General features: G+C 40.7%; 2 protein-coding genes across 5 annotated transcripts; one reads left to right on the top strand and one right to left on the bottom strand.

Moving 5' to 3' along the window:
• Positions 1 to 452: 452 nt before the first annotated feature.
• On the bottom strand, positions 453 to 8,537 carry akt1s1 (AKT1 substrate 1 (proline-rich)). Its single transcript, XM_080446728.1, has 6 exons — positions 8,403 to 8,537; positions 6,892 to 7,651; positions 6,537 to 6,795; positions 3,072 to 3,155; positions 2,805 to 2,980; positions 453 to 1,425 (listed from the first exon to the last, which is right to left on the bottom strand). Exons 2-6 carry the CDS (start codon positions 7,282 to 7,284, stop codon positions 1,288 to 1,290), a joined length of 1,050 nt encoding a protein of 349 aa, XP_080302854.1. The 5' UTR covers positions 7,285 to 7,651; positions 8,403 to 8,537; the 3' UTR covers positions 453 to 1,287.
• A 4,288-nt stretch (positions 8,538 to 12,825) lies between these two features.
• tbc1d17 (TBC1 domain family, member 17) lies at positions 12,826 to 25,804 on the top strand. 4 transcript variants are annotated; one of them, XR_013934355.1, is made up of 17 exons: positions 12,826 to 12,927; positions 14,301 to 14,396; positions 15,523 to 15,600; positions 15,702 to 15,816; positions 16,026 to 16,209; positions 16,413 to 16,530; positions 16,672 to 16,851; positions 16,987 to 17,112; positions 17,212 to 17,315; positions 17,417 to 17,511; positions 17,620 to 17,736; positions 18,164 to 18,264; positions 19,400 to 19,499; positions 20,185 to 20,282; positions 20,926 to 21,060; positions 22,587 to 22,673; positions 24,696 to 24,720. XR_013934355.1 is itself a non-coding variant. In XM_080447666.1 (17 exons), the coding sequence occupies exons 1-17, from the start codon at positions 12,901 to 12,903 to the stop codon at positions 24,843 to 24,845; spliced, it is 1,893 nt and encodes a 630-aa protein (XP_080303792.1). In that variant the 5' UTR covers positions 12,826 to 12,900; the 3' UTR covers positions 24,846 to 25,804. The 4 variants fall into 4 exon arrangements, 3 of the variants coding, with proteins under 3 accessions (XP_080303792.1, XP_080303793.1, XP_080303794.1); XM_080447666.1 differs by having other exon boundaries at positions 20,926 to 21,042; positions 24,696 to 25,804; XM_080447667.1 differs by having other exon boundaries at positions 16,413 to 16,524; positions 20,926 to 21,042; positions 24,696 to 25,804.
• The last annotated feature ends 230 nt before the right edge of the window (positions 25,805 to 26,034 follow it).

Consider the following 26,034-nt stretch of genomic DNA (forward strand, 5'->3'; position numbering starts at 1 on the left):
TGTTTACAAAACCTGAAGATGCTGTTATTTTATTACATTTGGCTCCACTGACATTATATACAGACAACACAAATCAATACTACACAGAGGCAACCATATTCAATATTGTCAGACTATCACTGCATGTTTTCTATTGCTCCCATTTAATCTCATATGTATGTTGCAATCATTGATTTACTGTATGCAAACAGGTTGCAATATTTCAAATGAAGAGCTCACAGCACTCTCTGGTGGGGATCAATAATATTGCAAGTTGCAACCTCTATCAGGGGGTTTGGAACTTTCAGGTCACAGAAGCCCAAATTGACTTTGGTTAGAATTTCTTTTTATTGATTTATAGTACAATCAAATTACTCAATTGGCTGGGGACTGCCTGGGACCAGCTCGAGGACCTAATTTTGAAAAGCGGAGTTCTATAGCTTACAGGTGTTAGCAAAGAAAACAAGACAGGCTTATTCATTAGGTTTTGCTCCTTTATTTGAAACATAAAAGTATTGAGCGTAACATTTATCTGCTTTTGAAGATGGGACACATTTCTTTTCAACTAAAACCGTCTCTCTCTCTCTCTCGCTCACACACAATTTCTTTCTCATTCAACCAGTCAAGATAACAAGATACTTGGAGCATACGATACCCTCCACCATACCTTAGATAGGTTTGATTTACAATCATTCTAGCAGTCAGTCATTCATTGGCAAAAGTAAAAGTACAAATATGTATGTTCTGAAGCCTAATTTATGCTTTGGCAAAATATATTTTAAACTGACAAAGAAAAAAAAAATGGATGGCCGAAACATAAATTAGGCTTGAGGAGGCACAGATGTCCTCACTCATTTTAAAAGCTATAAGCTTTGTGTTGACTCAACCATTTTGTTATCGTCCACCCCTTTTCAGCTTCGCCCCACAAAGTACAAAACCAATGGCTGTGTCAGATAAGCTATGATATAAAAAAGTTTTAGTGTTTATGATGGTCTGTGCAGCAGGTCACTACAGGTACATCTTGGGATCCGATCAGACTGTAAGGTGTGTGGTAGCTAGTGTTTTTGTGTAGGATGAATTGGAGTATAGTGTTGAGAATGACATACAACGCAGCCTTGCTTTATGCCAGTGATTCCTTGCAGCATGTGCCATTAATTTTGGTTAGTGATAAATGGAGGTACTACTTTTTATATGGTTTGAGTCGCATACATCAAATATGGCAGGCAATCATGGTCTTGTTATTTTACGACACCATTGCACTCTCACTCCAACAACGCCACCCTTCTCTCTCTCTCTGTACCCTTATGATCAATGTTTAAGGGAGAAGTCTCCTGTGTTGAGACGAGGGCGAGGCAGTGCTCCAAACATCTCTGTTCCATCAGTGGCTCCAGGGGCAAGTAGGGCCTTCATGCTGGCGGCAATGTGCTCCAGGTCAGCACAGCCCACCTGAGGGAGACACAGAGGGAGCGTTGGAGTTAGGATTTGTGGAATGGTTGGAGGGAAGTGGTTGGAGGGAATAAACGGTGACAGCGGTTCTTGAAAGATTTTCCCAGTCTTGGAATGACAAAAAAATGTATCCATGCTCTTGCCCTGAGGCCCATGATAGCTGATGTTATTCTTGTTGTGTGGGGACAAGACAGAAGCCGTCGGGTCCCAACCATAGACTGTAAAAAGAAAAGGACAGCGTTACGCCCATTGACTCTACAGACCGCAAATGAAGCCTATTTTTCAGCAATTTCAAATCCGCCACCTTTCTATATCGCGTCATATCCTATGCAACCGGAAATTAATGCTATTGGTTGGGTAGCTTGTCAATCAAGAGCGGGCTGGGGAATGAATGCTATTGGTTGTGTAGCTTGTCAATCAAATCATCCCACCCCTCCTACAGCATACCCTACTTTATCAATTTTAAAATAAATGGGACCATAATTTAACAAAACGCATATCATGGTGATTGAAAGAAGACTTTAAACTAGCGACTGGAAGCATATAGTATTTATGACAATGTTTATTAAGTTAATAAAATAAAGTCTAAAATTCTGCAAAAACCCACCCACTTGAATGGGGAGAAATTCTTTCTGACACCAGCAGGGGTAAAACAGCTAAACTACAGGCCATTCATATGAACTGTCATTTCCTACTCCATTTCAAAGGCCGATGCCATAGTTTTACAAAACAATAAGCTGAGAATGAATTAAAAGTAGGGCTGTCAAAAATGTGAGCATTAACACAAGAAATGTTAAATGTGTTAATAAAAAACATGCAATTAACATCAATGATATGAATTGCGTCAATGTGGGTTTTATTTTGAAGTGTCATTTGAGAGCCACACACTCTCAAAAACAGATGCCCACATGGAGCAGCCCCGCCTCTCACTTCTAGGCAATAGACTCATCTTGTTTGCGTCACTTGAAAATAGTTTGTGAGTCTTTGCCACACACCATTGCATGATTGTGAATATTATTAAGTGATATTACAATGTTTAACACTCTCACCGCCAAAGGGGAGAATTCTCCCCTTTTCAGTCAATGGTGTTTACCGCCAAAGGGGAGAATTCTCCCCTTTTAATTATTTTTTTTTATTCTGTTTTTGAATTCCTAAAATGTTTCTCAAATTTTTTAGTATAAATTTATAACCCTAACCCTAACGAATTAGGATATATATTAAAAAAAAAAAAAAAAACATCCATTCACTTCAATGTTAAAAAATAAACGGACAAATAATTCACATTGTTTCTATAAAAAAATGATTAAAAACCCTGGCAGTGGGTGATTTTATTATGAATAAACTTTGGCGGTGAATGTGTGCATGCTTGTGACACTAACCCTTTCCCCACTGTTGCCGTCTCCTTGGCCAGGTCTGTTTCCTCTGTAGCCCCACACAGGTACAGATACAGGAAGCGAGCGAGCCATGGCCATAGTGTTGGTGTGGCGGGATGAGTACGCAGACTGACCCATAGCCATGCCCCGCGAGGGTGGCGGAGCGTCTTCACTCAAGGACCCTAGGATGAAAAAAATAAGAACATCAACATAGCATGCAAATCCTGCATACATGTGGCTGTGTCCCCATTTGCAAATATCACACACTCTTACCGTCAGTACTCTCCTCCTCCCCATCAGACTCAAAGAATGGCTCACAGTCACGGGACAGCGAGTCTTCATCCATAGAGAACACACCTAAAATACAGAGGGAGACCATTTTACCATCAATACATATCATTGTCTATTCACAGCTGCATACATAAACATGACACCATACATTTTGTGCTTGTTTATATTTTAGCTATGGTCATTAACAATGGCCCCATTCACTAAGCTGGTCGTAAATAAGGTGTAAATAAAGTTACTAAAGGAGGGTGTATTTTCTCTAAGCTAAAACTGACGTGCAATTCACAAAGGGGTGCGGATCACAGGTGTATGTCATGATGAATCTGGACGGCTGCCAGCTGGTCGCAACATCTCAATCTCGCGTTCCCGAGAAGTTAATTTGTATTGTTCCACTCCCCTTTTCACACCATGAAAGGCAACAGGAAATGAAATATCCAACTTCTACTTCACCGTGCTGAACAGTGTTGCCATGTCTGCTTATTATAAGAGACTTTGGCCTTGTTTTTCTGTAAAGTTGCTTGTAAATATTGGTGGTTGTGTTTTTTTGGGCTAGTTTCTAAAGTGTAGTTGCTTATTTGGGCTTGCTTCACAATTTTTTAATTATTTCAACCAGTGGTTCTCAAATATTTTCATGTCCTGGACCCCCAAATGAATGTAGCCTATTTGTCCCTAGTCTAGCGTAGCCAGACAACTATTCCACAATCTCCGAATGCTATATATAATCTGGAACTACACCTCCCAAAATCCAAGAGAGGAAGCAGGCACTTCCGTTCACGAAAATATATTTCAAAATCTCTTTACATTTTAATTTCCATTTCTGCTAAGGAGCAAGCTATATATACTTAAATGATTTTGATTTATATTAGATAAATTTGCGCGACTGTAAAAACGAAACGGAAGTGGGGAGGAGGCTTCACATCCGCTTTATATTTTAATCATGATCAGAGTTTCCGAGTCCCACACTGTATGACCGGAAACATTTGAAAATTGTGGGAGGCAACAGTCCAGCCACGCGAGACCAATTTTTATAACCCCCATCTGAAAATGCCAGGGAGCCCCGTACCAGATTTGAGTAGTTTAATAGAATGTTTCAAAATCTTATCCAAAATCTTTCAAATATTCCACATTTTCTTTCAAGAGTTTTTTTAAATAGCAGATCTACAAGCTCACATCGTGACGCGTTGTGAGCTTGTAGATCTGCCATTTTCAAAGAATCTTGGAAAGAAAATGTGGAATATTGCAGATCGGCTATTTTCAATGTTTACAGTATGTAATGTTTACAGTTCTCATATGGCCTAGTGCCCTATAGTTGCTTTTTTTTGGGCTTATTTTCATAGATCTGGTTGCTTATTTCTCTCAAAATCTGGCACCACTGGTGCTGGAGAAGTTCAAAGTCGTCCGTCTCTCGTCTAAAAATACAGACGTCGGCGTCGCATCGCCTTGACAGACAACTTGTACATCTGTTCTGTCTGGAAGCGAGGCCCTCTATTGCATGATAGATCAGCTGAACGTAATGATCTCATGTGTAATGAGACTAAAGAAGTTTACAACTTTGAACCCCACCACCAAATAATAGACAATTAAACATGGAAAGGATATTAAATAAGCCTTTTCCGAGGTAAAAAGATGATGCTAGGATCCAGGGCAAGTGGAACGCTGCTATCCGACCAGATCTTATTGATCTACTGAGGATTAATATATATATAATTATATCCCTATATGTCGGAATGGGGAATGGATCTATCCCGCTCCACTGTTTCCTCATCAGATGGTAAGAATTATTAGGTTATTGTGTGTGGCGTTCATGTGATCAATATACAGTAGCCTACAGTATAATAAATTAATACCACGACACATTGGAGGCGCGTCTGTGCCTCCAGCGATATTAAGGCATCATTACGCGAAACTTTGTCTGAGTCGGCCGACACTGGCAAACACGAGGGACCTAATAATTCAGCTCTAAACGCAACTGATAGCCTAGAAAATAAATAAAAAGTGGTGGAATCTGCATCATGTCTGCATAGGCTACAAGCAATACATTGTTTGACGTATTTTTCTTTTAATATACTATATATTAACACATTGAATGCCAATCGCGTAGATCTACGCGAACCTATTTAAAGCCGCAGCGTGCCAGTCGCGTAGATCTACGCGAACCGCCGATTCCCATTGATTTTGCCCCAGGTGCACTTTCCGAATTTTTTTGATCCATTTCCGTTTCCGGTCGGAAACAGAATTATTCGGGTTCCGTTTTTTTCGATCGTATCCGCTTCCTGTCTGGGATCCTGTTTAAAACTCGATTTTCTCGGTTGTTGTTTTTCTCCTCGCTGATCACTGTTTATGGTTGATCGGCTGTATCTTCAAGATGGCGGCACGGATTTGGAAACTATTTTCGCTGGCCGTTTCTCACGGATCCGCCGTGTGTTTAGAACCAAATGAACGCGCACTTTTAACTTATTTAGCGAGGTCTGTGGCGACATGAAAAAAACAAAAAAACAACAATAAAACGCTGGCACTGGTGAGTACATTATGAGATTAAACTCTGGCATGGAATGTGTTGGTTAACTAGGCAACTTTGAACTTAAAACACACTGTTTTGGCACTGTTGTAATTGATTTTGCATGAAGAATAAAGCATTATAATGACATACGCAAGCTTTGATCCCTGGTAAGTCAGCCTCGGAACTGACTTGAGAAAGAGCGGAGCTTCCGCTCAAATCAGAGACATTAAAACATTTGTGAATCAGACTACTAATGTAGGAATTGTCGCAAATGCCGGTACGATCAAAATATGGGCTTAAATCGCTTACTGAATCCGGCCCAATGTTACCAAACGCACCTGAATAAATGACTCAAAGTTCATTCATAAATATTTCTTTCTCCAGTGACTATTCCCTTCTTTATGTTCTTAGTATCAAAAGCCAGACGACCAGAGACCTCTGGGGAAATCAAATTCAATGGATGGGCTAAAACAGCTAAGAAAACCAGCGCTACAAGCCTTCCGCCCACTGGTTTGAAAACCAATCCCAATTCCATCCCAATATAAAAGGACCAACCCAAAAGTCTTTGCATTGGTTCTGCAATGTATTTTTTAGGTTTCACAGTTTTAGCACATGCATTGTATTTGGATGTCACCAGATGTATCAGACAGTAGCGGAGATCTCTGATCATATGGCTGTGCAAAACTATTTTTGTCTAGACTTTTCAGTCTACACACAATGATGACGTAACTTTGACAAGTTTCAAGTCTCTGCAAGTCGATTTTCATACCATATGGAAATTAATGAATCCCATGGCTTTCTTAAAAATCTATTAAGGTATGATTTTGATAATGGTCAATAATAATGTCAGACCAGACCATCAGCATGGTCATTTAATACACCTCAAATGCAATTGACTGAAAAATGTGGGGAAATGTGGGGAAAACAATGACAGCGAGATGGGTCCTCACCAGCACTTTCATTCAGATTATGCCTGCTTTCATCTACATCCTCCTCCTCTTCCTCATCCTCACACTCTTCCTCCAAGTCCACGATCCTGGGCCTCTGTACCCCTCGTTCCACTTCATCAAGCACACTCATCTCCCCTTCACCATTCTGTCCAGCAGCCTGGCCAATAACGGCTCCTGGACTGTAGATCGACGGATAGCTTTGTGAATACAGTCTGGTATTGGGACTGCCAGTGTCCGGACCACCATCACCGGTGAAGCTCTGAAACAGAGAAGCAACACACAAACGTCATGAATATCACCACCATTCATCACAGCAGACTGACAGACAGACAAGCATGAAGAGCATGCCACTCACCCCCCTTGTTCCAGTGTCCAACGGCAAGTCAACCACCAGCTTGGTTCCTCCTTGTCCTCCAGCCTTGCGTGTGTGCCTGTGGGCTGTTAACATGGATGTAGAGTGCAGCACGGCAATGTCTTCCATGTAGCGACGCGCAGACTCTGCCAGAGCACCTTGACCCCATACGTTATAAGCAAAATCACACTTCCTCTGCAAGGCACTGCTGCTCTCCCTGTTTCTAACCCCTTCTCCCTCTGCAGCTGATGGTCGGAATTTTTTACAGGCTGTGAGAATGGCCAGGTCACAACCAGATTTTTGGCAATAAGCTTCTGCAGCAGAAAGTAGTGCCAACCAGCTTTCTCTGTGGTTGTCTGGGATCTCAGGGTCGGATGACTGGGTAATGGAGGCCATAATGGTTGTGATAGGTACTGCCAATGGCTCACTTGCACTAGTAGTTTTGCACTAGTTTTGAAAGCTAGATTTTGAAGGAATGTAATATTGCTAATGAATGCCTTTTGTTGGTCAAGAGTTTGAAGGTATGGTTTAATCGGAAACAAGTTTAACAATTTGGTTGTTCAGGAGTGCTTAAATTCAAAATTTGCTGAAGTACGGCAGTAATGTTCTTCTGTCTTGCTGGTTTAGGCCTATCTTTGTATTTTAAGAAGGAAAAAAAAGATGTAGCAGGTAAAGAGGCACTGAGATGTAAGATATGGTAGATATAGACCGTGTGGAGTTAGGGGAGAGATGGAGACTTGTTCCTTGCTGCTGCTGGTGTTACCTGCCAGAAAAGAAAGCAATACAGGTGATATCACAAAAAAAGAAAATCACACAATCACACACTGAGACTGTTCTGTAACAGCCATGTAAATGAACTGCACATCACAATTTACAGAAAAGTCTGATTCACAATCATCAAAAATAAAATGTATGGACCTGCAGGACTTAGACAACGTGCGTTACGTGCCTAAACTAAACCTGAAATATCCTAAGAACCATGATGCAAGTGTCACTGTCGCAGTCCAACAGTGACCTCCTCCTCCCCCGTATCGCTCATTCGTTAAGCTGCTAGCAATAACAACTGGTGGTGCAAAAAAAAATTTGACGCAACTCTCAATTATAATCTCCCTTTTGCCTTCAATGTAAATCTTTGCCAACTATTCAAGCGGACCCCTTTTTAAATTGCACGCCACGGACTGACTTTTCTGCATGATTGCAGTTGTGTTGTTGATCTTGTTTGTTCACTGTTGCAAGCTGGTTGGCTGAAGCCTCATTTATACTTGGTTTCGTGCTGGTGTCGTGCTCAGTAAATAGCAGATATACAAGCTCACCACGCGTCACATTCGTGACGCGTTCAGCTTGTATATCTGCTCTTTACTGCATGCAACACCAGCACGCAACCAAGTATAAATGAGGCTTCAGCTGTGTCTGTGCAGCCTCCTCATGACCACATTTCACCTCCATTTTTCGGCTTTGTAGAAGCTCCTCAGCGTAACTATTTATGAAACCCACCAGCACAGAAGTTCACTTACGCATTCAGCTCCTTCCTTCCAGACTGTCAGCTATACATTGACCTTAAACTTAGTTCCTTTAGTTCCTTCTTTGTCCGCCTTCTCCCAGGATTTCTCTCTCCCCTAGACTCCTCTCGACGCAGCCTGTTTACAGACGTTCCAATCAGACGCACGTTGGACACGTGACTATTGGGGCTCGGTGAGCGCGCTCGTACTCGTGCTCTCGTGCATGCGGACGACTGAAGGCAACAGTGTTGCCAGGTCCGCTTATTATAAGCGAGTTTGGGCTTCTTTTTCTATAAAGTAGCTTGTAAATATTGGTTGGTTGCGGATTTTTTGGGCTTGTTTCTAAAGTGTAGTTTCTTATTTTGGGCGTTAACCAGAGGTTCTCAAACATTTTCATATAGAGGACTCTGAGTAGGACCCCCAAATTAATATGTATTTGTCCACCACGGACCCCCATCTGAAAATATTTGGTGCCAGGGACCCCTGTACCATTATTTGTGTTGTTAAAATGTTTTTTTTTTATTCACTTTTTTGAAAATAGCAGATCTACAAGCTCTACAAGATCTACCCAGAATTGTTTTAAGAGAGTATCACTGATTATGAACCAGGGACCCCCTAACCTGACTCCGCCAGATGGGGGCGGTATTGACTTCACAATACAGCCTGTAAAAATGTGACGCAAGCTTCTTCCATCTGGCAGAGTCAGGTTAGGGGTAGGGACCACCACCCTGACTGAGAATCAACATGGGGACCACTGTTGTGTTGGGAGGGGGGATATGGGCGTGGTGTGGGGGGAAAAGCTTGAAATTAAATAATGACTGTTAAGGGCTTAATTCAAATTGTTAATTTGAGGTGAATTATTACTATTACTATTATTATTTACTGAGATATGCTAGTGGTCCAGAGCTAAAAGAAAAATATTGAGAACCACTGATCTATTCCTTTCCCATGGTTGCCCTTATTCTGTTCTCTTAACCTTCCTTAAACTCATGTTAACTGATTCTTTGCAACTGTATGAGCAAGCAGAGACATGCGATTGATTATGGGCACATTTCCTAATAATGGTGACTCAACCAGACAATCCGATACAGTTTCCCTTGAGATTCTAATTTATTTCTGTGGAAGTTCTTGACATCCGACTTCCCAGTAACTGATAACATTGATTCGTCATCATACGTCACCACCAGGTAATTTACTGCACTGTTTCTCAACTAGTGGACAATAAAATGAAATAAAATACAAATCTTCACTTTCCTACATTACTAAATGCATGGTCAGGGACCACCACGGACCACCAGCTGAAAACCCATGACTTTAGATACATGGAATGTATGTGTACACTGTTTGGGACTGGAGTTTATCCAGACATAATATACATAAAGCGACAGTAAAAGTGTAAAACATTCCCACTCTCTCATTGATGAGAGAGCGAGACCGAGCGAGTGTTAGAGAGAGAGAGAGACCATTCTCACCTTCCAACAAAAAACTATCAAATACCCTACTGCCATGGTCATTTGCATGCCAAAAACCCAAGGAACTACGCAAACTTACATTAAAGGATGACTTCACCCATTTTCAACCTCATATAATTGGTCCTCACTCCTCAGTAATGCTGATGATAATATGCTACAATTTTTGTCTATCGGTCTGTGTCTCAGAGGTGGGCTGTGGACAGTTCAGAAATGCCTACCAGTGACATCATCAATCCAATCCAAGCTAATAGAAACGGCAGGCTTTCTATTCCTGGAAAGTTAGCATGCTATAATAGAAGCCATTGTTCTCGTGTAAAAATACGAATACAAATTGAAATCTTGTTTGAAAAAAAAATTACCTGCCTAACAATGATGTCACTGGTAGGCGGGTTTCTGAAGTGTCCACAACCCTCCCATGAGACACAGACCCAGTAGAATTTCTTTTAACCATTTTATCATGATTATTAGTGAGGACCAATTATATGAAGATAGGTTGAAAATTGGTCCAGTAAATATCTCTCCATCTCTCACTTTCTCTGTGTCCTTCTCTCTCCGTGACTTTATCTCTCGTCTCCATGCTCCAACTACACACACCCACCAGCAGTGTGCTTATTTCCTAGAATGTGCCGTGACGTTCTGGGCAGCTCGGCTTGTAATTGGATATAGAATAGACCACTGCAGTCTGAGGGGGCCACAAGTGAAGCTTATGAAATAAGCGGTCTTGTTGTGGCATTTTCGAGCGGGATTTTTTAGGGTTTATTTATATTTAAAAAATAATAATTTGGGTAAATCTCATGAGGCCCCTGACTGTTCAGGCCCCAGGCGGTCCCCTAACCTTGCCTAGTGCAAAGACCGCCCCTGTGTACAGTTACAGTATCTAAAGATATATTAAAGGTATACTAGGTAAGATCGCAGATCTGTGTTTGTACACACACACTCCCCCCTCCCCTCTCTGACAGGTATCAAAGTGATTGCTGTCTCTGATGCATTCATTGATTATTAGAGCACTAACCCCCCTCCCCCCATAGACACAGGAGTCCCCTAGACCTAGTTGCTTATTTCTCTCACAAAATCTGGCAACACTGATGATAGGCTTTCCTTTCCAAATGTACCCTTATGGGTCAGTTAACTCCACAGTCTATGGTTAACTCTGAGTGACAGATGGAACTTCTTTTTTCTTCTTCTTTGGGAGTCCAATCTACATAAAAGTTCAGATTTCAAATATAAAGTACTTTCCCCATGGCCACGGATGTTACAATTATGTACGGCCCCTCAGAAGTACCCGTATATTACGTATTGTTCAATAAAAAGCATTTTAAACCAATCGGTGACCATTTTCTCCGTATTTTCTCCGCTTTCAACTAGGTGACCTTATCGGTTGGAAGGTGTATTGCACTCTGACAGATTATAAATCTATGAGAAAATGGCCATTGATTGGATTAAAATGCTTTTTATTGAAAAATACAGAACATACGGGTACTTCTAAGGACCCGTATATTATTATAATATCCGTGGCCATGGGATTAGCACTTTATATTTGAAATTTGAACGTTTATGTAGATGTACGAACTAAAAAGGGAAAAAGTGCAAACATTATTTTGAAGATAATCCATGACGGTCATGACAGATGACCGTCTTGTGATCAATGGCTAGCCTAGCAGTAGGCCTACTAATAATCTCTCATAAACAGATTCTGACGATTCTGACCCAGATTGATGCAGTAGTTGCAACCCTGCAACAGGAGACCCAATGACTTTAGGCCTTGAGTCTTGGACAGTGTGTTAATTTTGTCGACTATGACTAAAAGACTAAGGTTTTGATATTTAGTCGACTAAGGCTAGACTAAGACTAAACAATTTCAGAAGACTAAAATAGGACTAAAACTAATAGGTGTGTTATTTAAAAGACTATAGACTAAATCAGAATTTGCTGTAAAAATTAACACACTGCCAGTGGTTCTCAAAGTGGGGTCCGGGAACCCCCAGGAGTAGTTGAGGGGGTTCCAGCTAGCTAGGTGTCCCTTGCAAAATGTGTTTATAGCATCACAATCTGTTTAACCACGTTAACCCCATTTTGTACCGTACGTGGCTGTTAATTTTTTTTACCTTTTATTAAGTGAAAGATTTTTTTTTATATACAAATCCTGTATTCACAAAAATATTTCAGATGGGGGTCCGTGGCCAAATACCAATTTGGGGGTCCTTGACATGAAAATGTTTGAGAAGCACTAAAGCACATATTTGAATTTACAAGTGCTTCTCATTCTCAAGCATTTTCATGTTTGGTGACAGCTCTGGTAATCAGTGGTGTAAAGTAACCAAGTACATCTACTCAGACAAGTACTGTATTTTACTTTAGTGGAGTATTTCCAATTTTCAATACTTTTACTTCTACTCCACTACATCTCGGAGGAAAATATTGTACTTTTACTCCACTACAATTATTTGAAAACATTACTTACTAGTTACTTTGTAGATTTAGATTTATATTACTAATCATACATTAACCACTTAAGCTCTGTTTGACTATTTGAAAATAGCCGATCTACAATCTCACAATGAGTCGCATTGTGTAGAGTGTAGATCTATTTTCAAAAGATTTTGAATACATTTTGAAAAACAAAAAAGAGTACTTTTAATTTGGTACTTTACGTATATTTTGATTGTTTGTTTGATTGATTGATTGATTGAATACTTTATTTAGAAGTTTGACTTTGCAGGGAAAAAAGCACAGAAAGTACATGATGTACTATGCCAATACATTTGTACTTTTACAAGTAAATCCTGAATACCAGACTTTTACTTGTAACGGAGTATTTTATACATTGTGGTATTGATACTTTTACTCAAGTAAAAAAAAAGTGAGTACTTCTTCCACCACTGCTTGTAACCATAGGGTCAACAACAACATGTGACTGATGTTCCTCACTGGGGGGGGGCGGGGCATCTCTGGGGGCGGAGCTTCGCTCGGGGAGGAAGTGTGACCGTTATGACGTTACTTTTGTTTTGGAAAAATCGACAGATAGCAGAGACCACAGAAGAATGGAGCCAAAGGTAGACTGCCCCAAGGTACCTAACTATGTTGTCGAAATATTTATCATATTGGCAGCTTTTATTCTTTAAAAGAGTTGTCAACTTTGATAGCACCCGTTGCTAGCTTTTAGGTGGTCATGTCAACGCCGCTTCAAAGTCATTTAATGTGTTTAATAGACCAACGGAACTAGCCGAGCTAACATGTACACACTGTAAACTAGCTTAACGCTAGATTAGCAAAAACAGTCACGGGTACATCTCTCAGAATATGCTGGAAATTCGATTTGGACAGTTGGTATTACATAACGTTCACTGTGATGTGTATCCATATATAAACACCAGATCTTAGCCTAATAATAGTACGGATAATGGAACCACCATTGCTGTGTACCATCAGTCCGATCGCATCTTGTCCTGAGCGACTGCCCTGAAACACAAACTGTCCACTTGATCATGATTATACGCATTCGTCTATTTGTTACTTAATGCCCGAAAAATAAATAATGATCCCTCAGATATGTCGTTACATATGGCTGGTTTGGCTTGCTGGTGTTCTAAACACTGCAATGGTAAATCCCCACGCAGGCCAGGTGGCATGACTCAGGTGACTCACTTTCATGTGACTGACGTTTGGAGATAACTTTAGGGGTAGCCGCAACTGAGCAACAGGATAGGTGGGCACCTCGGTGTTAAATTGGCTTTTTTTTAACTAAATGTTAAAACATTTAATATTAGGAAAATGTTTTTAAGTAAAGTAAAGTATACATGATTAGAACATGCTTAAACATTCGACAATAAGGTCTAACTAGCAAGCAACTCAGATGATAATGCTATCTGGCATCTAGAGTTGCAATACCAACCCTTGACAGTCCATTAATCCAAACAGAAAAGTCTGATTGTATTAAACGACATTAAACTCACCAATATTGCAGCTGTATGGAAAGCTTGAATTATCCTCTTTGTATATGTCAAGTTTTTGTTTTTATAAAAATGCACCATAGACATATTTTGTGCTACTTTCTGTCAATTTCTTGCAATAAAAAAGAAACAAATCTTGTTGATGCCCTGCTTTTGAGGCCCTGTTTTGAGGTTGAATACCCCACAACCAACTTGACCAATTGATCACACAGTAGATCAATGTGTATTCATTTAATATACTGTATCAAGTCATTGCAGAATTCAAGTTCCCACCTGAAACTGCTGCCACAGAGAATCATTGCTATATATAACACATGCCAGTGTCATTACCATCATAGACACACTTTAGCACAAAGCCCCACTAGCCCCACCTGTTCCTTCCACAGGAATCTAGTGTAACTGGAAATGAAACGGGCCACCATGAATGTGAATTTACCATTTCTAATGGATACCGCTGTTTTACATTTAAGTGGGACTTTGTTTCTCCTCAGCTGATATTTGAGAAGGAAGGAGTGTACCTCCACACCAACGCCAAGAGGAATAACCAGGACACAAGCATCCCTGGGTTCATCCGCATTGTGGAGCGGGTAAGAACCAGTGAAACTAGTGAGAAACAGAATTATTTTATTTGCTAGGTATGTTTGCACATAGTACAGGAATTTGTCTCTGAGATTGGTGCATTACAGTGAATAGTGAAAATATATATATTTAAAATGTATACTGTAAATTATGAATGTATAGATAATGATAAACGTAGAAACTTAGTGTCACATGCACATACAAAACAGCTATATCAGCATTGCAGGCGGGACAATTCTTGTAGTACAACCTAAGGGGGGGGGGGGTGTGGGTGTGTGTGTGTGTGTGTGTGTGTGTGTGTGTGTGTGTGTGTGTGTGTGTGTGTGTGTGTGTGTGTGTGTGTGTGTGTGTGTGTGTGTGTGTGTGTGTGTGTGTGTGTGTGTGTGTGTGTGTGTGTGTGTGTGTGTGTGTGTGTGTGTGTGTGTGTGTGTGGTAGTAGTAGTAGTAGTAGTAGTAGTAGTAGTAGTAGTAGTAGTAGTAGTAGTAAACTGAACCATGCAGTAGAACTCTGAGTAGTAGTAGTGATAAACTGAACCATGCAGTAGAACTCTGAGTAGTAGTAGTGATAAACTGAACCATGCAGTAGAACTCTGAGTAGTAGTAGTGATAAACTGAACCATGCAGTAGAACTCTGAGTAGTAGTAGTGATAAACTGAACCATGCAGTAGAACTCTGAGTAGTAGTAGTGATAAACTGAACCATGCAGTAGAACTCTGGATACAGTGAATGCACACTTGGTGTGCCAGTATGTGCAATGGTGAATGGGAATCACAGTCAGTCTGTATAATACAATAAAGGCTATGGATATGTCTAAAGACTTAAATATGAACTATTGTGCTTGTTGTTTAATGTATGCACAGAAGGAGATATATATGCTACATTCCCCTTTGCACTTGTTTGTACTGTGTCCCCAGAGATAATAGTGGCAAAACAGAACAGTGGTAAAACAGGAGGGGATAGTAGCAGTTAAAGAAGGTGGGGGGGCATATCTTACTAGAGGGTGGTCTTTAGAAGAGGGGATGTGAACGGTCAGCATTCCTCGCTCCACTGTACTGTCTAATACAGCAGACATACTGTACCTTGAAAATATTAGTTTTTTCAGTTGGGCTAATTGGACAAAATATTTGTCTTTAGGGTGGGGAGCCAGCTTTAGAGTGGAGCCCCCTAGAAGATGCAGGTCGAAGTGCCCCCGCTGTATTCTACACAAAAAAGGTAAGCAGACGTCTGTTTGATGCTCATGGGGGGCGGGCAGAAATACCTCTTTTTTGAGTCAAACATATTCACACATACAGTACCAACTCTGTACCCTTCAGGATGGAGAAGGAGGGGAGGAGGATACCAACTTTGACCCTGGGTATGAACCAGACTGGGCAGTCATCAGCACGGTGAAGAGAGGAGATAGAGAACGTGTCCCAGCCAAAGACACAGGTATGTTTTCAGATATTTTCACAAATAGCTACTATCACGTGTGCGGAAGGATTGTTTTTCAGTCTACTATGGGAAGCTATAAAATATCAATCAGACAGACTATGCTCATCAGATTTTAAGATGAAAGTTATGTTTTGATTTAGGAAGCCAGCAACAATACATAAAGCAAATAATGGTGGTTATCTCTGTACAAACTAAATGTCTCCCAGGTGAGTGGTCATTCTCGCTGCCCGTCACCGAGCTGTACTCTCTTAGGAGGTCACGGTTCACCTTGGGGAGAAACTTCCTGGTCTTGACCAGTAGGGGGGGTCACCCACTCCCTCCTCTGCATTTCCACAGAGGCGGAACCAGGGAGCTGCTAAGAGCCCTGCAGCGTTATATCATCCTGTCTCCGTAAGCTTTTTTCTTTTATTTTGGGGTCTATATATATATACATCATATGCCAGATGGCTAGACAACTTCTATGCAGTGCTGATGTGTCCCTCTTGACGCATCACATGATTGGAACACTATCACATGATTGTTAATGTTTTGTCGTCTACATTTTTTTGGTGCAGTTTCTATGTGTATGTATAATGTATTTCTGTGATCCTTAGGTCGCCACTTGATGGGAGGGTCTTCCTTGCCTATCCCCATGACTCAGGCGCCCTCTCCCAGTCGTTTGATGAGCTACAGCTCTTTGATGATGGCGGCGCTGATCTAGTCTCGGTACAGGTGTTGTTATTCATTTTTGTTTGTGTGTGTGTTTGTTTTTGTATCCCTAATTGAAAATATTGTCTTCAAAGAAAGGAGGTAGGGGAGAAGATGGCACATTTTAATCTGTTTCTTTGTAATTCTTTTCTCTGGCTGGTATAGAGATTTATCCAAGACCCCTATGCCACTACCTTTGGTGGATTCTCCAAAGTCACCAATTTCTTTCGGGGGGCCCTTCGTCCTCCAGACTCCTCCAACCACCACCACCACCACCCTCGTAATCAGGACCCCAGTGTGCAGCCCTCACTGGATGAAGAGCCTGGATTTGAACTCATCACTTGTGTAAGAATCCAAAAGGATAATTTACAGATTACAGAGCTATTTATCTATTCTCATGTGACTATACCAGATATGGAGATTACATGATTATATACAGTATTATACCATAAACAAAATGTGTTTGTTTGTCTCGTCCAGGGGGCGGAGCTTGGTCCCAGACCGGAGGTGACGCGCGGGCGACCAATGGAGCAATGGGAGGAGTTTCTGGATGCCGAAGGCCGTGTGCAGCACCCAGAGAGAATCAAAGAACTAGTGTTCCGAGGGGTAGGATTGTAAATGTTATATCACCTCTCTCCCATAGAAGTTATCTCATGCCATCTACTCTTTTGTTTTGATATCATGTTCCTTTGACATCACCTCCAGGGTATCACGCCAAACCTAAGGAAAGATGTGTGGAAGTTTCTCCTGGGCTTTTATCCATGGAACAGCACTTTCAAGGAAAGGGAGGCCATTCTGAGGGTTAAGACGTCAGTATTTTATCACAGTACACTTCTTTCACCCGGTATGATAGCTGTTATACTGTATCACACGGTAGTTGTTTATTTTCCTGCCTTTCTTGTCTCCTCAGGGATGAATACTTCCGAATGAAGGTGCAGTGGAAGTCAGTTAGCGAAGAGCAGGAGATGAGAAACTCCCTCCTCAGAGGATACCGAAGCCTCATTGGTCAGGACTACTGTCTATAAAAAACATGCATGTGCCTCCTTATTGGTCAGCTTCCTGGTTTGAACATTCATGTGTTGTTAAATTTCTACCTTTGATATTATGTGACAGAGAGAGATGTGAGTAGGACAGACAGACACAACGCCTTCTTCTCTGGGAACGATAACCCAGGACTGACTCTCCTCAATGATGTTCTGATGACCTATTGCATGTACAACTTTGATCTTGGTAAGTCAACTCTTTTCATTTCATAATCGCACTTTTATGATCTTCCAGTCTAAATTGTACACATAGCCTTTACCATAAGGGCCCTTAGACTCTGGAACAGCCTACCTGCGGATTAGTGTAGCAATATCAGTTCTGTCTTAAATCACCTCTCAAAACCCATTTTATAGACTATTGTAATTAATAGGTGCTGTGATTGTGTTTATTGCTTTATTTTATGCATGTTAAGTCTTATAATTACGGTATAGTGTTTTGTCTATAATTGTATTATTTCATATGTTTTGCTGAACTATACTACTTGCTATTTACTCTTTAACTACTACTATATGAATACAGTTTATTGGTATTATTGTTACCACACAGTAAGTGAATGTCACACACAGATGCTGCCTTTCTGTGACTGTCTTCTTTTGTCTCCTGTAATTTCCAGGCTATGTCCAGGGAATGAGTGACCTCCTGGCACCCCTCCTATTTGTTACTCAGAATGAGGTGGAGTCCTTCTGGTGCCTGACTGGCTTCATGAATCTCGTGGTTAGTCGTAACAAAGCTAAAATCTCATCAGTGATTTACACTTTTGACTGACGAGGATGTCCGTCAGTGAGATATGGTATTGCTGTTTCACATTGAATGGGGGCGTAAATGCACCAATTGTTAAAGGGCGTTTAAGTCATATGTTTTGGTAAAAAAAAAGAAAGCTCTATATTCCAATAGTAATCACTGATATAGAGTGTTATTTCAGTAACAACAGTCTCCCCGTCTCTCTAGCTCTTTACTAAACATAACATGATTTTTCTGTTCGGGACCAATTTTATCCAATCAGGAGAGAGAACCCCACAAAGATCATTTATGAGCTTAACTTTTATAGTGTTACACTTGCAAATTTGTCTGCTAATGTTTTTTGTTTCATCACTTCTAGTTACAGTTTTACTTGATTATCCTGTATGCTGTATGAGTTCTTTCTCCTGATTGGATAAAATTGGTATCCCGAGAGCAGACGTGAAAATGTATTTTATTTTCACTGAAGATGTTACTGAACAAACATTCTATAGCAATGATTATTATCAGAATATATTGCTATTTAGCACTTATTTACAAATATCAATTACAAATATCAATTACACCCCCTTTAAAGGGATAGTTCACCCCCAAAATGACTTTTTTTCTATCGATTAGTCACCCCATGGAGACTTGAATTAATGGATATTTTTTAGTTTTTGTCACATTCTTAAGCCAATAATTTGATGATCGGCAGGGGTTCCGGTAGGAGACACAAAGAGTCTCCTTTGTGTCTCCTACCGGAACCGCCGTGTACCGGTCCGCTGGTCAACAAATTATTGGCTTTGCAAAGCAACAAAAAAAAAAAAATATCTATGAATTCAAGTCTCCATGGGGTGACTAATCGATAGAAAAAAAGTAATTATTTGGGTGAACTATCCCTTTAACATCATTTTTAGTTGAATATCTCACACTAAACTACGGTCCAGGGTTTATTCCTTTTGTCGGCCATATCTGATGTTGTTCATAGTTTATTTTTACACACTGAGCAGTGTGCTAGGTGTAAAGGTGAAGTGAAGTAATGTGATATGCTACTAACTTAAGTGTTCACACTACTGACCACCACAGGTCACTGTATGATGTACGTGTCTCTCTTTCAACCTCTCCACAGCGTAATAACTTTGAAGAGTCTCAGGAGGCCATGAAAAAGCAGCTCCTTCAGCTTAGCATCTTGCTGAAAGCTCTGGACCCAGAACTGTGTGATTACCTGGGTGTGTGAGAAAATACAATATATTAAGTTGTCCCATACTACATTATCACAGACAGACCGATGTTCATTTTAGTTCAGTCTAGTATCCTGCAATTATTACTCCATTTAAGGTGAGCTCAATTCAAGATTATTTATTTTGTTACCACGTTATCCAACATGGATATTTTTGTCTCAGCGTTCATTTGGTCAACCTCAGTCACAGTAAAACACTTAATTCATCCATTTGTAACTCTGAAGTTACTTACACGCCGGGAGTGTGATGAATAAACAATCTGAAAATGCGTCGCTAATATTTATCAAACAAGTAATTTGGTGATGCTTCATTCGTACAGTTTGATGCTTTTATTCTTTTTTTGAAAAATAATTATGTGGCTTTATCACCACTTAATATTCTGTGTGGATGTGCCTCCTGACACAAACAGCAGTTTAAATGAATCAGAATTCATCACACAAAATAAATGTTCCCGGTGTGTAAAGACCTTGAGATTGTACAAATGTAACCAAATGGACCCGTCTGGCTCCATTTGGTTACAAATGTACACTCTCAGAGTTACAGTCAATGGAACGTCATATTTCACAGTGCAGGCAAAGCTTGTTGTCTGTGGCCTTTTTGTGATCGTCTTGCCATTTTGTATCTGTCTGTTGAAATCAGAAAAGTAATAGTTTTGTCCTTCTGCCCCCATCAGACTCCCAGGACAGCGGCTCTCTTTGCTTCTGTTTCCGTTGGTTATTGATCTGGTTCAAGAGAGAGTTTTCCTTTGAAGACATTCTTATTCTGTGGGAGGTGAGATTACAACGCCTACTTGAACATGTTCTGAAGCACTTTAAAGGCTAGCAGCATACTTCAACAAATGAATTTGATTCGTTGAATACTTTATCAGTCAGAAATGTAAACAGCACGAGGTACAGTCAGACATTAAGGCTAAAAGGATAACACAAAAAAGTCCTGGGGACTCGTTTCCATTGTGGAATGCTGAACATTAGTTAGCTGGAATGTACATTTTTGACACCTGGATCCGCACCTTGAATTTCTGACCAATCACACGCAAAGTTTGCGTTGGTGTCTCTGCGGTGATGTTTGGCTAGTTAAAATATCGCTAAGGTGCAAGAAGTGGTGAAAAGAACATAGCCATCGTTTTCTCCACAATTATGTAATTCTGTTCTTATGTCATCAAAACTTTGGTTTAGCAAAAAGCATGCTGCAGCCATAAATCTATAGACAGTAAAGTCCTCTATTCAGAGTAAAGTTTAACTCTGAGAGGCTACAAATTGAACTAAATGGACTCGGAAAGGTCCATTTGTGTCCACCAAAAGGGTCCACTAAATGGCCCAGTAAGGATCATTTAGGATTTCACTGTGTAATCTCTGTTGCATACAGCCTCTGTCGTCATTCATCAAATAGCTAAACATGCTCTTTTGTGCCTCAGGTGATGTGGACCCGCCTGCCCTGTGAGAACTTTCACCTGCTGATAGCCTGTTCCATTCTGATATCTCAGCGAGGGGAGTTGATTGGATCTGATCACGATTTCAATACCATTTTGAAGGTGTGTCTGTGATGATGGGTGGGTGTTTACTTTGAGTTATTTTGTATTCAGAGGAAGACAGGAACACCCACGTCATAGATTAGATTTAACCATTTATTGCAACAAATGAAATCCAGTGTTATACTTAGGCTCTGCTCTTTAGATGTTCCCTGAATTAGCCAAGCAGCGTGCTAAGCTAAATCAGGGAACGCAATGCGGAAACCCCCCATGGGTATACAAGAGCGGGCCCAAAGCAAGACATTGAATTCATTTAAACTCAAGAGAACACTGAATTTCTGTTTTACTGGACAGTCATACAAAACATTGGCTCTAAGTTAACTCTCTCAGTGCCACGCCCCGAGATATCCCGAGTTTTTCCCGAGTACCCTCAGTGCCAGCACGAGAAATCCCGAGTTTTTACTTTTGACTGTGATCGCGCTATTCTGTATATTTTTCATGATCACTTTCGCTTCCTGACTCCTTCAGACTCACCCGGAGCCGGATGTAAAAAAAAAAGATTCATTTCCGGGTCACGTTGTTTTTCTCCGGTGATTTTCGGCCAGAATAGGGAAAGTCACGGTTTTTCACACGGTATAAAAAGCGAACGGAGAGGTCCACGTCTACTCTCTTTGGTCTGGGTGACGATCAGTCATCGTAGTCGTGTATCGCATCGTAATTTAGCCCGAGCAACGATTGTCGAAAATGTCAACATCCGGTTATGACCGGATATGACGTGAGCCTGTTTGGGAGGGGGTGAGTGAGCCAGCGAGGTCATCAATGTGTCGATTTGTTGCTCTCTACTGGTAGAACTGTATTATGGGTTTAAAAACCCAATCAGATCATTTATTTGAATGAAAAATTACAAAATTACAACAAAAAAAACCCCGCAAATTGCTGGCACTGGGGGAGTACTTTATGAAAATACTCTTGGCACTGAAAGAGTTAAACTGAAAGTTTCTAAAAATGTAATTTCAATTTAACTTTACAGTTAAACTTTTGAGCCATGCAAGACTCGGAACTAGAAAGTTGGAGGCTGGGGTGGTAGAGGAAAACCTTTGCCAGCAGCAGCATGTGTGAGATCCAATGTAGGACATACCACATGGGCGCAATGCTCTGATCAGCGAGTCAACAGTTTGATTCCCGGCCAGCCAGACCATTTGATAAATGTCATCATCATCAAAATAAATGAATTAACAAATCAATAATGTGCCATTATGTGTGCCAATGTGCATTGACAACACTGTTCACTACTGTCTATGCTTGCACAGTGGCATACCTACAGTAGATCTAACACACCCATTATTAATTTTATTAACTGCAGCTTACTTTTCTTACTAGCCTGCCATAATTCTACACTACTGTAGTTTTTAGTCTTTTTTAACAAACTGGAAAACAAACTACAAATTCAACCTAGGGCTCATGCCCCTTAAATGGAATTTGCTGAATCATATAAAAGGTGCCCTTGTGCCATAAGACGAGCCCCTCCGGACTCATCCACCTTGCAAACAAGTAAAGATTTCCTCAGCTTTAATCACTGAACACCTTTTATAATTTCCCATTAACAGCACATAAATGAACTGACAATGAAGCTGGATCTGCAGACTGTACTCATTGGAGGAGAGGCCATCTACCTACAGCTGGTCACCTGTAAGGTAGGAATTGACCAACAAGCTTTCTTATACAAACTAGACAGTAGGTTGTACTCTGAGAGTGTACATGGACTTTTTAATGTTTTTTCTCCTTGGATAGTACTTTGGAGAAACATACAGCAGAGAAAGAATCTCCCCTCACGCCAAACTAGTTACTTCTAAGCATCTTTCTCTTTATCGTATTCTTAACACTGTTTAAATGTTAAAGGCCCAATCAGTGATACATACAAAAGGGAAGCTGCACCACCAACAATAGAAAATTGCAGTGGAGAACACATTTTTATTCTCAAGGTGATTGACTCAGCAGATAAATTATGTTCATTGTATTTGCTGTATTTTTGTGGCAGTAATAGGTTTGTTTACGTTGGCACGCGCTGCTGACTGGATCGCGTGAGGGGTTGGTTATGTGGTGGTGTCTATCTTGGCCAGGCGTTTGAATTCATTGGCCTCCCATACATATGGGGGTTAAGACACCTAGCATTAGATATGCAACCTTGCAGCTCCCCAAAGACAAAGAATTGCCAAGTCTCAAAGAATATCTTCATGTTGCATAAATCAGGTTTGAGAATCATTGAGACTGCAGAGATATGAGAAATATGTTCTGGAGAAGCATGATTTATTTTTGTATGAAAATAAAAAATGGTTTGATGGCATGCAGAGGAACCTGTACTCTATATATTAAAAATAAGTTAGCTTAAGGTGAAACTTATTCATACCATGCAGAATGGTACATGTAGGTAAAATACGGTGCAGTGAGTGCACAGAATAATGTTATAAGAATATTAGATGTTTTCCAATGATGTTGCAGGAGGTTGTGTAGGCACATAGATGCAGACCATGAACATACTGTATATTCTTGAACTGTAAGAAAATTTAAAGATATTGCGATAATGTATGTGTTGAATAAAGATACTAAGATGGGATATGAAATATCTAAGATACGTATGTATTGTACTGTACTTGGGAAACCTGACAGGACAATGCAAAGAATACAGTATACTTGGTTAAAGAACTACTGGCAGCTAGTAGCTATAACTCACTTAACCCCTGCTCATTATGCTAGGGTGCGATGGCTCAGGGTAGAGGACGGAGTACAGCAACTTGCAATGGGCCTGGTCTTCAAGATACGCAACACCACAGAGACACCCATGTACCTGTCAAACTACTTCAATAACGTTAAAGACGCACACAGGCACAACGCCAGAGCGAGTTCCACCAATCTCGTTCAACCCAGATTCGTCTCAAACAAGGGGTTAAATTAGTTCTACTGCTATGCCACCAAAATGTGGAATGCCCTACCAACAGTCATAAAAAAGTGTGGCTCCTTGATCACCTATAATGTTGGTTAATAAGGTTGGATGTAACTTGACTGTGTGGATAGATGTGATGTGTGACACTGACAACAATGTAACTGTAAAAGAAAATTGTGCAATTAAATTTTAAGTGGGTAAAAAAATAATGAAAGGAGTAGTTCACCCAAAGAATTACTTATTTTCTATCAATTACACACCCCATGAAGCCTTGAATTCATGGAGATTTTTTAGGTTTTGTCGAAAATGTTTGTATTTAGTTGAACAACTCCTTTTTAACAAGAGGGAAAAATTACAGTTAATCCATTGGAACACAGGCTCCGTTTTCCATTTCCTGAAAGGTAATGGTTTTGGGCATACAAGGTTTCCACCCGACAGTGACAATATTCTATCTATTGCTGCCTGTCTGTTGGGGAAAGGGAAAGGGGGGTATTTTTATCACAGTACATTTGCACAGACATGAGATGTGTCCTCATAGGCATTTAGCCTATCCTAACTATTAGGAGCAGTGGGCGCTATTAATACAGCTCCGGGAGCAGTTAGGGGTTAAATGTCTTGTTCAGGGACACTTCGACACATAGACGTAGGGTGCCCTTCTGATTCCCAGACGGCCTCTCCACCCATTCAGCTATGACCGCCCCTTTTGTTGCTTTTCCTTCGTCTCTATCACATGTCCCACATTCACCCTTCACTCTCTTTTCTGTGTTGTTCCCAGGAGCTGCCTGTCAAGGTGCAGGAGGTTCTAGGACTCTACGTTCCCTTTCCCTCCAGCTCTGAAGAGACAAGTCCAGACTCTGAAATGCATGAGACACAGCATCAGGCAGAAGGAGCTTGCAGTGCATCATCGCCACATCCCGCCCATTGAGCTATGGTCCCACCCCTACCTACCCTTAAGGCTGAATAAGTGCTCCGTTGATGCACAGTAAAACCCTTATGGGTCCATTTGGTTGCATTTGTACACTCACAGAGTTGCAAGTGGACAAACTAACACAGAGGATTTTACTGTGTATGGAGGGGGAAAAGCACTGAATGGACGTATGGAATATGTTTATATATGAAGAAATATATGATGTTATGGATATCTGGAATGCCGGTGTTGATAATTGACCATATTCACACAGCGGCCCATATGCTCCTACATGACGTAGGAGCAAAAATGGCCGCCGTGAGGCTAGGATAAATGAGGAAACCCGATCACACTGCCCTGAGCAGTTGAGTATGCTTGTTCCGAGGCTGTAATTACCACTGTAGCAGACAGAGGGCATTGTTGGGTGAGAGAAGAAGCTTTTTCCGGTGTATGTTAATGAATGTGTTATTATTATCCAGAATGTTTCAGCATTATAGCTGTATTTGCAGTGCTCTTCTGTTATGTGCATATGTATACGTTTTCCTCTTATCATTGAAGCGTTAACTGTAACCATCTTCCTCTGTTTGTGAGGGAGTTATGCCATCCTTTTCTCTTCTTTTGTGTATGATGCTGCTATTTTATGTACACCCTGATTGTTTTATCATTGCATACTCCTTGGTGAGATTGTCACTTGTGTTCAAATTCACCATGTGTTCTGCCGTGCTTTGTTTAACTTTTCTCTGTTCCCCCGTGCCACTCTCACTCAAAAGGGATAAAAAAAGAAGGATAGACTCAACGTCTGACTGACAACGTGTTGGTAGTACTGTATGCCATTCCAGCCCTATGCAATTTTTGCATGCCTTATAGATTTTACATGCAGTGTGACAAGCCTTTCTGTACTTACCCGTTCTATGTCATTACCTTTTCACTCACTGATTGTTACCAAATAAATGGTTAAATCTTACATAAACACGGTATTGGATTTCAAATTGCTGATTTGATTTAATTAGTGGTTTGTCACTTAAAATTCACACGTATATTAGCCTCTGTGGTTTTCCTCTCCCACCTCTCTCATAGGCCTGTCACGGTTATTACATAATTGTCTGATCGTAATTATTTGAGATAATCACAATTATTTTGATTCGTCTGTATAAATTAATCTGTTGAAAAATAGCGTGCTGCGATGCGACTTGAGCTTGTAGATCGG

This window comes from Gymnoscopelus braueri, assembly GCF_963280865.1.
Source record: "Gymnoscopelus braueri genome assembly, chromosome: 13".
NCBI lineage: Eukaryota > Metazoa > Chordata > Actinopteri > Myctophiformes > Myctophidae > Gymnoscopelus > Gymnoscopelus braueri.